Genomic DNA, 13,447 nt, shown 5'->3' with positions numbered 1-13,447 from the left:
CTTAAAAGACTTTCTTCAGAGAAAACACCGCTTTGCCTCTCCCTGGCGTGCGGTTGACATCTTGAAAAACAAACGCACAAAAATCAAGAAATCCATGGAAATAAAGACAAGCAGAGCCATCCTCAAGAGCTAATGAATGTCAAACATACTTCATGTTGACTATAGTAGCTGGATAATAAGAGCAATTTGTAACAAAGAAAATCAAGAAGGACGTACAGATGGATGAGCAGAAGACTGTTTTCTTTCTCCAGCTGTTTGGTCAGGGCTGTGTTGCCTGGTGGGTTCCAGCACTACAGTAGAGGCTTGGCCAGGCCATACTGGAGCAGGCTTGGGCCAAAGGGGAGAAAGCAAAGGGGCCCAGCACTGCACAGACGCCAGTCCCACCACAATGAGCCACTTTAGGCCCTTGTGGTTTGGACTCAGGGGCTGGCCCTCAGTTAACTGGAGCGCTCTCTCCTCATCTTTGCTACTTCTTTCCCCATTTCTTTTTTTTCTTCTTTAAATCTACTCCCTCCCTCTCTCTCATACATGTTTGAGTTGTTCTCTCTTTATGTCCTGTTAACTTGTTTCCTCTTTCTCCATTAAACATGCTGACAGTATTGAAACGTTTAATCATTTCTCATGAAGTAGAAGAGCAGGATATGTGAAGGGAGCATGGGTACAGTTTGACAGGTGGACGTGTTCCAGCTGAGACTCCCCCACCTCTTCCCTTCTCACTGCGCATGCGCACACACACACACACAAACGCAAAGCTACAACCTTACAAAAGCAGCCACCCCCCAAACAGGGTCTAGTGGTCAGGGCTCAGGAGACCAGCCAAGGCAACAGGTACCTCAGGTGAATGGGGGAGTGTGGCTGTTACCATTCCTCTGTTCTTTGCATGGTGAAGTGATAATGATCACAAAGGTCTTTTTCAGGTGGCACTGAATACACCTTTGTGATTCAAGTTAATCTAAGGGAGTAACAGACTTTGTATCAGATATGTTAACAGATCATATGTTGATCTGATGATCATACCTTTTTATGTATACTCATATATGCATACTGTTTGGGGGGGCTTGTTATTTTTTGAGTCAAGGTAGACTTTGGAAGACATTTGGATGGGATATATAATATACAGTGTTCCCTTGTTTATCACGGGTGTTACGTTCTAAAAATAACCCACGATAGGTGAAATCCGCAAAGTAGCAAACTGTATTTTTTACAATTATAGATGTTTTAAGGCTGTAAAACCCCTCACTACACACTTTATACGCATCAACATTTTCACACGTTTCTCTTTTGTTTAAACACTCTCAAAGTTCAAACCTTCATAGAAAACAAGTCCAGTATTATAGAATGAAACCAAAGATCATACCCTGTTTTCAGGTCCAGAAGATGGGAATAGAGCAGCAATGTGTGTTTTTAATTCCAGGTATGGTTTTAGTGCATTGGGATCATTATCATGCTGAAAAATGAAGCCGTGCTAATTTGGGTTGCCAATGACTTTCAGTCCAGTTCTTGTGTAATTCAGCATATTTAATTTTTAAAAAAAGAAAGAAAATATATGTTTTTACAAGCTGCTAAAGATACAATTTAAAATTGGTTCTTTGCTAAGTTATTGTTATGTGTGGACACAGCACCGGCTCATGCCCACAGATAGGTGCCTTTTTTGTATTTGATTGATCCATAGGTCAGAGTTTAGCGGCTTAACAAACACAAAAGATTCCTCTGAAAAATGTCAGGTACAAGGCATAGACTGAAAATGAGTGAAAAAGCAACAATTGTCCAAAGAAAAACTTTAGAGAGCCCGGAGAACTACAGCTAAAAGCACTTTAAAAATTACAAGAAAGTCCCAATGGAAACAAAATGGAACAAAATCAAGGGTGACTTTTTCTCAAGACTTTTGCGCAGCATGACATCAGATCAACAAATTATGCTTGGCAAGTAATTTGTTTGATAATCATGCTTGTAATTTTATTTGTTTAAAGCTAAACATCCTCCAGTTAAAGTTTGACAAGTTTTTCACCTTTATCATAATCTAAACAATTAATATCAGAAAAATACTAAAACGTTATTAGGATGAGACTTAATATCTTTATGGGATACTTTGTAATTAATGACGTTCTGCTCATCCATTTCTATTTCTCCTGAGCATTATTTTATTAAATGAATGTTGTACTGTATACAAATGTAACTGTGCTAGACTGTCAGACGGATTTACTAGCGTGGGATTCTGGGTGGAAATAGGTGCGTGGCATACAGGGTTTTACAAGAATCAGGATTAAAGTGTGCTGTCCTGTCAGGTGTATGTACTGCAAGCTCTCATCTTCAGCTCCTGTCTCACATCCTTACTAACGTCTTAATTGTCTCTTCTCCTGCGCACGGGCAGCACTCGGGCAGCGACGGCTCCCGCCCCATCCTTATCCAGGTGGCAGAGTCGATCTACAGATTCGCTCTTGGCTCAGTAGCAGGGGGTAAGAGTCACGCCCCATTGGCTCCCTACATACCTTCACCCCACCACCCACCCACCCATCCATCCACCTACCTGCTTGCCTGCCTACCTACCACCCCCCGCCCTGTGCTGTCCTCATAAGAAAAGGGTGAGAGAGAATGGACAATGGCCCCTCTATTGCCCTTTCCTTACAAGAGCAACAGTCACTCTCCTGCTTAAAGAGAAGTGTTCCCTCTCTTCCTTGTTCTCGCTCAGTCTCTGTCTCCTACACTCGCTCAGTCTAGCTCTGTCCTGTCTCATGCCTCTCTGGGTGCCATGGGAAAACCCTCTTGTGCGTTCTTTTGTACCTTTGTGAGTGATGAGAAGACAGACGTGACGGTGGGGGTGAAGGGTGGTGCCCAGGTCTTGTGTTTGGCTCCAGACACCCCACTGTTTTTCCTCCTCCCTTCCTTCATTCCTCCCTTCTCCTCCTCCTCCTTTCCCAAGGGAGACAGCTTAATAAGGAGGTATGGGTCCATCATCCCTTCTTCTTCTTTCTCGGTCTCTCTCTAATTAAGCCTGTCGCCTTGGGTCGGTTCTTTTTGTTTGTGTCCGCGTGACAGGCTGAAGACACTACAACTCACAACACATCTTTATTAACATTATTCCCAAAGACTTCCCCTTCCTCCTCCTCCTCCTCCGTCTCTGCTCTTAAAGGGTCATTTCACACAAATTACCAAAACATTTTTTTCACCTTTCTATAGTGGGATCTGACAGTGCAGGTAGTTTTTGTTTTTGTTTTGTTTTTTTAATCCCACCCCCCCCCCCAATAATAAAAATGAGCAGAGTCGGTACTGAAAAAGATTTTTGTCGGCTTTATTAAATTGCTAAGTGAAATATGACGTTTGATAGTGAGATTTTGATTACTGATATAAGCCACAACTTCTTTATAAGATCACCTGTTCCACTCTTTTGTGCACAACTTTCAGTTATGACATGACATTTATTTAAACACTATCATTAAGATTAAAACATGATATTTGTTAAGTCAAGCAAGTCTTTTCTAGTCTGTTTTACAGCGAGCCTTTTATGAATTTGTTTATGAACTTCCCTCCAGTCTTCCAAGCTCACTGGTGATTGAGACAATTTTGCTTAAAAAAATTTGTATGCACCACTTAATCTTTTTGTATACATGTATGAGGCTCTGCATGTTCTTTACTGAGATTATTTTAGAGACTATGCTGTTAAAACAGATCACAGGTCTTTCTACTTAATAATTACTGTAGTCTCAATGAAAGCCACTATATTTTTGTACTTGGAAACAAACTAGTCTGTGTCTGTAGTTACACTTTGTACAAGTTATTCCTCATGAGTTATATAAACATATGTTAGCCTATGTGTGTAGCACTTTATCAGTGTTTCCGTTTGATGTTGTGAAACACAGGAAAGGGTTACAGATGCTGGTTAAGGTAAGTAAAGTGGGGAAAAATATTGTATTGCAACTCTTGAGACTATTACCAATACACTAGAACCAAAAATTAAAAACATATATATTAAAAGATGCAGGTGGTCTACACAGTGCTGCAAATGCACTCACCGGCTACATCATTTGGGTACACCTAGCAAGTACTGCGTTGTCCCCCTTTTTGCCTTCACAACTGCCTTAATTCTTCATGGCACAGATTCAGCAAGCTGCTGCAAACATTCCTCAGAGATTTTGACATGACAGCATCACACAGTTGCTGTTCATGATGTGGATCTTCTGTTCCCCTCACATCGTAAAAGTGCCCTATTGGATTGAGGTGGATGGGGAGGCCGTGCTCAACTGGTACTAAAGGGGCCCAAAGTGTGCCAAGAAAATGTCCCCCAGACTATTAAACCACCACCAGCACCCTGAAATATTACAGCACGTCAGGATTGATCCATGGTGTCATGTTGTTTACAGCAAATTCTAAATCCAACATCTAAATGCTACAGCAGAAATCGAGACTTATTGGAGCCGGCAACACTTTTCCAATCTTCTATTGTCCAACTTTGATGAGCCTGTGTGAATTCCTCTCCTTTGCTCACAGAATCGATACCTGGTGTGGTCTTCTGCTCCTGCAGTCCATCTGCTTCAAGGCTGGACATGTTGTGCATTCAGAGATGCTCTTCTGCATACCTTGTTTGTTACTGTTACCTATCAGCAGTCTCGCCATTCTCCTATTACCTCTGGTATCAACAAGGCATTTTAGTTCATAGAACTGCCACTCACTAGAGATTTTCTCATTTTCTGACCATTCTCTGTAAACACTAGAGATCCACTTTAACAATTCCAATTTGTGAAACACTCTGACCAGCACGTCCGGCATCAACACCTCAAAGTGCTACACTCAAAGTCACTTAAATCACCTTCCTTCCCCATTCACCAAGTCTGTGTACAGGATTAAATTCTTCTGTATTAACATTCGAACAGGTGTACCTAATGAAGTGGTCGGTGAGTGTAAATACATAATTCCTTATTGTCTTGGAATATGTGCCATGGAATAATGGGTATTGTGGATGATCGTGATAGCATGTTATTGTGAGTCACTCAGTTTTCCATGGGGAGAGAAACAGTAGTGGTCATAAGACCTACTGTAAATAAAAACTCTGTTTCATAAAAACATTCAGCATCTAAATAAACATGTCTCGCTCTCTGCAGCTGTGGGTGCAACAGCAGTGTACCCCATTGATCTGGTGAAGACACGCATGCAGAACCAGAGGAGCAGTGGGTCACTGGTGGGAGAGCTCATGTACAAGAACAGCTTCGACTGCTTCAAGAAGGTGGTGCGCTACGAGGGCTTCTTCGGACTTTACCGAGGTCAGCATACATGTAGAGAACACGCGAACCTCCAGTGTTATTTATTCATACTCGACATATACACAAACACAAACAAAGACACGAACTTAATATTGAACCAAAGTTACAGAAATCCTGAGAGTTTGAAACAAAGTGTTGAGAAGGTTTCTGACAGAAGCTGTGGGGGTGAGTCAGATGTTAAAGGCTACAGACTATAAAAGATGGCATGACACAGTGGTTATTGGACTCGACATTTTGAAGCCTCAAAGTTAGCATTTTGACCCCCGTCTTTTCTTTTAGAGCCAGAAGTTAGCATATTTGGATGATTTCTTTGATGACAATAAACATCTGTGAACTACTGTAAGTACTGAAAGTGTAATAGACCAAAAAAATATCAAAACCTCACAAAAATGGTCCTGACATTCACATACCGACACACTCTGATGGATGTGTTGGGGGGGGGGCGCAGGGTTCAGTATTTTATGCAGACTAGAGGAGTCGGGATTAATCCAACACCGACCTGCACTGTGCAACATTCATCCCAAATCTGGTTTTTATTGTTTTGTTCATGCGTTTTAATACTGTTAAGATAGGTATTTTTTCATGCAGGTCTATGAAGATTGACTTGTTTTTGGAGCCAGCTGGAAATTACAATTTTTGGCTTCATTTTTCATCTCAGGAAGTTGCTCCTTTGTTGAGAACCTCTCATATGCATTCACTAAAATGTATCACAGGCACTTTCCACATAACTTTTATCAGTATTTTAAATAAAACTTTATGTGGTTTTAACAAACAGCTCTTTACATTTAGTCAACACTAAAGTAAATCGAATCCTTCCTCAAAACTATAGGTTTTCAGGGAAAACAACTCACTGGCGGTCAAATCTACAGAACAGGTTTTTAAAGTAAAGGAGGGGCTGAGATGAGGGAGTACAAAGAAGAATCGAGTAGTAGGAACAATGAAAGAGAAGGGAATCGAGAGAAGATGAGAGAAGAAAAGTGTAGGGTGGACAGGAGGGCGGTGTGAGTTCACCTCTCTGTTGACCTGGCTTCTTTGAAGTGATTACCGGCTGGCTGGGGACTTTCAGAGCAGCACAATGAACGTCACACGCAAAGCCACATACCTTGAGGCCTGTGTCACGATGTAGTGATGTCGCACGTCTAGACCTACACACCGGTGCAAACACATTACAGACACACAAGTATGTAGGCATGCAGGGGACTACTTGGGCATGCAGGTACGTACATACCAGGGCACAACACCAGTAATGACTACCTGCCCTGCCTTCAGAAACTGCGGTTAGAGTGTCTGCATTGTTGGGGTCAGATTAAAGGAGGATTGAAAAGAGGTCTCCTGGAATGACGGTGGGGCTTTAAAAAAAAAAAAATCCTACGATTTTGATTGACAGAACTAGGTTTCGTGAGAGGAAACTTGAATGCTTGAATTTCTGTGGGAAACAAAGGCTATGAAGAGTGAAGTGACAGACGCAGACAGGTCTGGCTCCAGGTAGAAGGCGAGACAGGTATCCTGGCACCTAAACTGTAGTTATGTAATGTAAGTTGAAAGGGCCATCTCTGTTGAAACATTCTTCAGAAGGAAGAGAAGGGAATTAACGGCCCAAAACTGCTTTACGGTGCGATGCTGGGACAGCACACGAAAGAAACACGATGGCAAGACAAAATATTCGATAACAAACCTGTTGTGTATATTCTGTTTTCATGAACACGTTTGCTGATTTTTCTCTTTTTCAGGCTAGCCAAAACTTGCAACTTCCAAATTGGGTATATGATTGTGTGTGTGGTTGTTTGTGTGTGTATGTTTGGCCTCACTACACACAAAGGACTCGATTATGAAGTGCGTGTGCTACTTTGAACAAATGGTTGAGCGTGAGTGATTCGTGCCTTGGGACTGGGTAGGGGGCCAAGTTTCATTGTGCTCCGTTGTGATTATTTTTGTTTATTTTTACCCGACTCTGGGTTGTAATTGAGGTCTGCGTAAACTTTTGGTGGCTTTGATTTCTACACTGCCCTTTTTTTCCTATTCTGGGAAGCAGTTTCGCTCACTTCATTTTCTCTTTGCCCCTTCATCCTCTTCTCTCTATCTCGCTGTCTTTTTTCTACTCTGATGTCCCCACACTCCACATCAATAGATTTCATTAGCGTCTGGGGGATCTTGCACGGTCGGGCGCATGCAGCGGGAAGCCACACATTGATGTGGAACGTGGGGAAGTGGTATATGTATATATATATATGTATGTGTGTGTGTGTGAGAGAGTGGGGGTACCACGGCAGTCTTTTTTTCTAATCATCTTGTCGTTTCCTAATGATAGGTCTGGTACCACAGCTACTGGGTGTGGCGCCCGAGAAAGCCATAAAGCTCACAGTAAGTAACTGTGTTAGAGCCCGTGCAGACACATGCACTCAGATTCACTCAGGCAGAGATTCACGAGGGTCTTTAATCCCTTTAAATTATTATATGAGTTTTAGATTGTTTTATGAAGCAAACAATTAGATACATAGTTACAAACACATAGCTACTTCCTTAACCTTCTTGTTTTTCTGCATTTGTAAACTGTCAGTCAGAGGAGCATTTACAGCATGCAGTGTAACATTTGTGGTACGCTAAGTGGCATACACCATCATTGAAGCATGTGTCAGTACATTTAGGTCCATAAGTATTTGGAGAGTGAGACACTTTCTGTACACGATCACGGTGGATTTCAAATCAAGCAAGATGTAAAAAGTACAGACATTCGGCTTTAATTCAAGGATTTTAACGAAATGTTGTTTAAACTGTTCAGGAATTGCAGTCATTTTTATACATACTCCTCATTTTCAGAAGTTGAAAAGTAACTGGAGAAGTTTCACTGTTTCAGATTTTATTTACAAGTCAGTTGACTGACAAGGACTAGTTGAGGTCTGCTCCCTCAATATTTCATGACAAATTAAGTAGAGTTGATTTCAAGTGTTGAACTTGTATTTGGTAGTAGTTCACTAAAACACCCAGTATGAGGTCCAAAGAAGGAGGGAGGCCATCATTATGTTAAAAAAGCTCATAGTCCGAAGCATAAGATATCGTCTATAAAACACGATGAAGGCAATGTTGTGGCATGGCCATTGGAGCCGGTCACTTGTGTTGACAGATGAAGTGACTGCTGATAGAAGCAGCAGGATGAATGGTGAAGTGTACAGGGCGGTACTCTCTGCTCAAGTTCAGCCAAACGCTGCAAAACTGATCAGTTAATCCAAAAAATTGGTTAATTTTTGGATTAACCCTATGAATTAAAGCTGAAAGTCAGGACTTTTATTACATGTTGACTGTTTGATTTATAAACCACTGTGGTCATGTATAGAGGCAACTTGACAAACTCATTGTCACCATCTAAAAACATATGGCTACAACTGTGTCCGCTGATTATTGCTTATGTTCTAAACCATACATTTTGTGTCTCTAGGTGAATGATTTTGTGCGTGGAAAGACCAGACAGAAGGACGGTACAGTCCCGCTTGCCGCTGAGATCCTGGCTGGTGGATGTGTAAGTAGCTGTTACATTTGTTGTATTTCTTTGTTTGTTGGTTAAGTGAAGGTCAGATGCAACTGCTTGAACAGATTTTGGGTGTTTTATCAAGGAGCTGTTTGAGCTTTGGTAGCTCACCTGGGAATGTGCACACACCATGTGATACAGCCTTTGAACATATCAAAAACTATTAAAAGCTGCCATCTGATGCCTCAGCTGACCATTTTGCACATACAATTAGCAATTTGCATATAGACATGCTATTGAAGTTGCTTTAGTCTGCTTACAGCTGCTTTGCATCCCACATCGACCATAGCTCATTCTTTTATGATCTGACTAAATCGCTGCCACTGATGCCTGCTCTTTTCTGTACTGGCTCTTTTTTCGTTGCTGTTGCAGAAATAAAAAACACATGAAAGAGCTTTTTACTCCCTATATACTGAAAAGACACAAAAGGCCGAGTCGTTTTTAAGAAAATATTATGAGCATAATCAAATACAGTCAAAATACATATTTCGGTGTGCACCCTCTGCCTTTCCAGAGTGCACTGTGTTGGAGTGATGCTGCACAGCACTCAGGCAGTGTGCGCAGTATTGAGTCGGCATGCATGTCTTAACTATGCTGACAGTTGAGCAGACAGACATGGACTTGTTTTGGAGTCCAGGGGTTGCTATTTGTTGATGGAACCTGTACACTCGAAAGAGCAAACACACACACACTGTGCATGCTCAGAGAGGTGTGTGTGCATGAGGAGTACTACAAGCACACACACACACACAAAGATTGACAGCTGCTGATACCTGAGTCCCCCCTTACTCAGTTTGTTACCTGCTCCCCCTCCAATCATGGGTTTTGATCACTGACCTGTCAAAGTCTAACCCCTGCCCCACCCTACTTACCCCCCAATGCATGTACACACACACACACACACACACACACTCTTTCTTACACACACACTCAGTCCTACAAGGCTGGCAGCTTTAGCCAGGCCAAATGAAAGAAGGTCTTTCATTGAACCCTCTTTTGATGTCGATCACTAAAGCAAAGTATTTCAGGATACACAAGTCATTATGGGTTTAGCTCCACTCAGGCACATTCAATTGACCTTATTAGTTCTGGGAATATGTTTAAGAAATGTTATGGCACACTACATTTGCTGTAACTTACATTCTGGATGGCGATTTTCTTTTGTGAGAGAGAGAAATGGAAAACATACAGCAAAGTAAATATACTTAGGACATGCTCTGTGGTGTCCTGGGTGTGAAGAATAGTGGTTGCCTTTAAAAAATAATAATAATAATAATAACTCGTATGAATTTAAAAGCAGAACCATAAAAGTCGCAGAGAGAGGGGAGGAGGATAAATGTAGAGGAGAGGAGTGTGGATGGATGGATTTTTCCTCTTTTCCTCCGTGAGCCGTCGTGACAGCTCCTTTCATCCTGGCTGAGGCCCCGGTGTTAGTGCTGGCACTGCACTCTGCCTGCCACTTTATCTACACACATGCACACTCACACACACAGACACTTACACACACATGTATGGCTATCTTTATGAGGACCAGTTGCCTTCCCTAGCCCCTTATGCTAACCTTAACAAATCAGTTCGTTACCCCAACTTTAACATAGCGCTGAACCTAATCTTAACCCTAAAAAACGAGTCCAAACCCTCAAACATTTCTTTGAAGAGGGGTGAAAAAGTGTCCTCACTTTTCCGTTTTGCCCTCACACACACACACGCTCTCACACTCACACACAGACGTCAAACCTCCCTGAACCCTGTTTTAGCGAGGCTCCAGCCACAGCACATGAAATCTGTTTATATCATTTGGTAGCTGTGAAAGTGTTGGTTTGGACCACGATGTCGGCCTCAGATTCACAGTCTGTAAAGATGAAAAAAAGGAGAAGCGAGAAAGAAAAAGAGAAGATATGTTTGCTTCTGCGAAGAAAACTTTTCATATGTCAGTATGTTTATCTTTATCTGCCCCAAAGTGTTGGTTTTTAGGTCCCTTTTCTTTCTCTCCTCACCTCTCACGCTCCTTCTCCTCCTCCTCCTCCTCCTCTTTTCTGTCCTTAAACCTGCGGCTCAGCACCATTAAGCTCCGGTGCGGGTTTGCCAGTTCCTAATGATTATTTGGTAAGAATGGCATGCTCCGTTTACCGAGCTGGGTGGATGCTTATCTGGCAGTAACTGGCCTGCGTTTCAGGACTTAAGTTACACGAAATACTTGCTGGGTCATTGCTGACAGGAGGAGCGGGGTTGTTTGTTCCCATTCATTGTGAATGTGTTACAGTTTGCGTTTGTGGTTTTTAATGAGTTTCTTATTCAGGCCTGACGTGAGTTATGAAAACATTATCAGTGGATCTAACATGCGCACGCCACGGCAACAAATGAAGCCGTGATTATCATTTATAGACGGTGGTTACATTTTTTTCTTTTTGTGTTTTTGTGGGGGGGTTTTAGCTGGTGCTAATCTCCTGTGTAAGTGCGTGGTCGGCATACGTGTGTAGGGTTGATGGTGGGCGGGTCCTCAAACTTTTACTAAGCTCCTTTTCCAGCACACACACACGGCCAAGGAGCTGCGATCCGTGCATAAGGTGCTGACGTCCCAGGTTTCCGAGGATCACCTTGCCTTGTAATTACCTGGGAATCATCAGAGGACTGCCGACGCTGTCACTCCATAATCACAACCCTCAACCTCTCTGCCTCAGTCTCGACCTTTCCTTCACTTCTCTTGTTTTGACTGCTCCTCTTCTCTCTCTCATTAGCACCTTTTGTTTATTTGTCTGACTCGCTATTTTCTGTGCATTTCACTCTTTTTTTCCTGCTCCGCATGCCCTCCAGAGTTATGCAGGACTCTGGGGTGGTTCAACAGCACCAAAAAAAACCCCTCAACCACTCCTTTTTATCTCATGTTGTCAGATCTAATTGTCAGCTCATCTCTCTGAACAGTGTTGTTGTTTACCCATTTCGAATAAACAACATCTCTATCTCCTCCATCTCCAGTCTCATTTGAATCCAATTGAAGCAGCCAGCACTGCTAAGGGCCGGGGCCAATAGCCTCTTAATGCTTGCGCTATTAGCCAGCATGTAATCAACTAGGTTATTTCCATAAAACAAGTCATAAAGAGTTAGCTGTGAGATGCAGCAGCCCTCTTGCTATTCACAGCCCTCTCTCTCTCGCTCTCTTGGTCTGGAAGGGAAGCTGTAGCCCATTATTCTTTGTGTTGTTTAAAAAAAGCAGCTGCACACACACCTTCAATGAGACGATTATAATCTCTCTGTCTGTCCTCCCTCCCTCCTCTTAAGCAGTACGTGGTAATGCTTAAAGCCGGGGGACTCAAAGCAAAAAATGGTGCTCACGTTTGCAGATTGCAGCTTCCCGTAAGGCAAGAGGTGACGAGCACAATCCATCATTCATAACGATGCAAAACGAAGGAGGGGGAGAAAGGGAGAGAAACAACAACAAACAGACCAGGCCTATTTAAGACAGAAGTGGCGCCATGGCAACCGATTGCTATCTAATTGCGATGTGCCGCCCTTTTGCGTGTAGATTCGGTAACCACTGGCAACCGTTGGCAGAGGCGGACGATATTGGACAAGATGAGAGAGATCATTTTGAGAGCAGGTCAAAGAAAGAAACGGGGAGAGAGTAAGAGAATTGGTGAAAGGGGGTAAAAAGGAAAATAAATAAAAATCTTGTCTCCATTTCCCAGTGTCTCGAAGCGTCCTGGAAATGCCGCCATGCTCCCCCCACTGCACAGCTAACCATTTGTCTTGCCCCAACTCCTTCACAGCAGCTACCTCTTATACACTTAAAAGCACTGCTGACCACAAAAAGACACAGAAACCAGCCTGAACTTGCTGTGGTGGTGCCCCCCCCGCCCACCATCACAAGTACAGGTTTGGAGGATGATGTGAAACGAGAGGTTAGGGAGAAAAAGAGAAGTCGGAGTCCCCGCAGGGTCTGGGTGATGAAGACAAACAGCTGACAGACTCGCGTGCATCAGCTGGATATTCCTGGTACTCTCCTCCTCTCTCCGTGTTTGTTTTGAAGTCGGTTGCTGAGGCTGCAACATTGCTAAAATTACATCATAAGCCAGATAATTGTAGCAGTTTTGTCTCATAATGATTTTTATTTCAGCACGTTATGTTGAAATGAAATCGCTTAAGTGGATCTGGGGCAACACTTGAATTCTCACGTTAAACGACAGACAAAGCCGTCATTGAAATTGGGTTTAATTTGCAGCGATTAAAGTGAGGGTTTCCCTTTTTCTGAAGTTCGCTTTGTTTGTGTTTTTTATGTGTTCCTCCAGGCTGGAGGATCCCAGGTGATCTTCACAAACCCTTTGGAGATAGTAAAGATCCGTCTGCAGGTGGCAGGAGAGATCACTACGGGGCCGAGGGTCAGCGCTCTGTCGGTCATCAGGGACCTGGGCTTCTTTGGGCTTTACAAGGTGGGAAACACTTCTGTGATGAGAGGTGAAGGTGTAGTTAGTATATATTTTGTTTGATGGTCCTCATATGGAGCTTTTTTTTTTTTTTTAAAATACTTAAGATTAGGGTCATTAATTCAGGTCCACACTAAAGTGTAAATGATCAAAATATTCTTACATGGGTCTTTGTCCATGAAAAGTTTCCATGAGATTTCTGGTGTAAGTTCTTTACTACAGTAAGCTCTTCAAAGCCCTCGCGTGAA

At 42.7% G+C, this 13,447-nt stretch overlaps 1 protein-coding gene across 3 annotated transcripts in view; it reads left to right on the top strand.

The window, feature by feature from the left end:
• The window catches only part of LOC120726709 (calcium-binding mitochondrial carrier protein Aralar2), a 53,547-nt gene that overhangs the window by 26,534 nt on the left and 13,566 nt on the right, over positions 1-13,447 (top strand). For all 3 annotated transcript variants that reach the window (XM_040020515.1, XM_040020516.1, XM_040020517.1), the window contains 5 exons: positions 2,372-2,456; positions 5,097-5,255; positions 7,564-7,616; positions 8,689-8,769; positions 13,065-13,205. In XM_040020515.1, the coding sequence (XP_039876449.1) occupies positions 2,372-2,456; positions 5,097-5,255; positions 7,564-7,616; positions 8,689-8,769; positions 13,065-13,205 (519 nt within the window). The remainder of the gene's footprint in view (positions 1-2,371; positions 2,457-5,096; positions 5,256-7,563; positions 7,617-8,688; positions 8,770-13,064; positions 13,206-13,447) is intronic.

This window comes from Simochromis diagramma, unplaced genomic scaffold (assembly GCF_900408965.1).
Source record: "Simochromis diagramma unplaced genomic scaffold, fSimDia1.1 OVJJ01000753.1, whole genome shotgun sequence".
NCBI lineage: Eukaryota > Metazoa > Chordata > Actinopteri > Cichliformes > Cichlidae > Simochromis > Simochromis diagramma.
The sequence above is the reverse complement of the archived record's forward strand: the minus strand, read 5'-3'. Positions and strand labels throughout refer to the sequence as shown.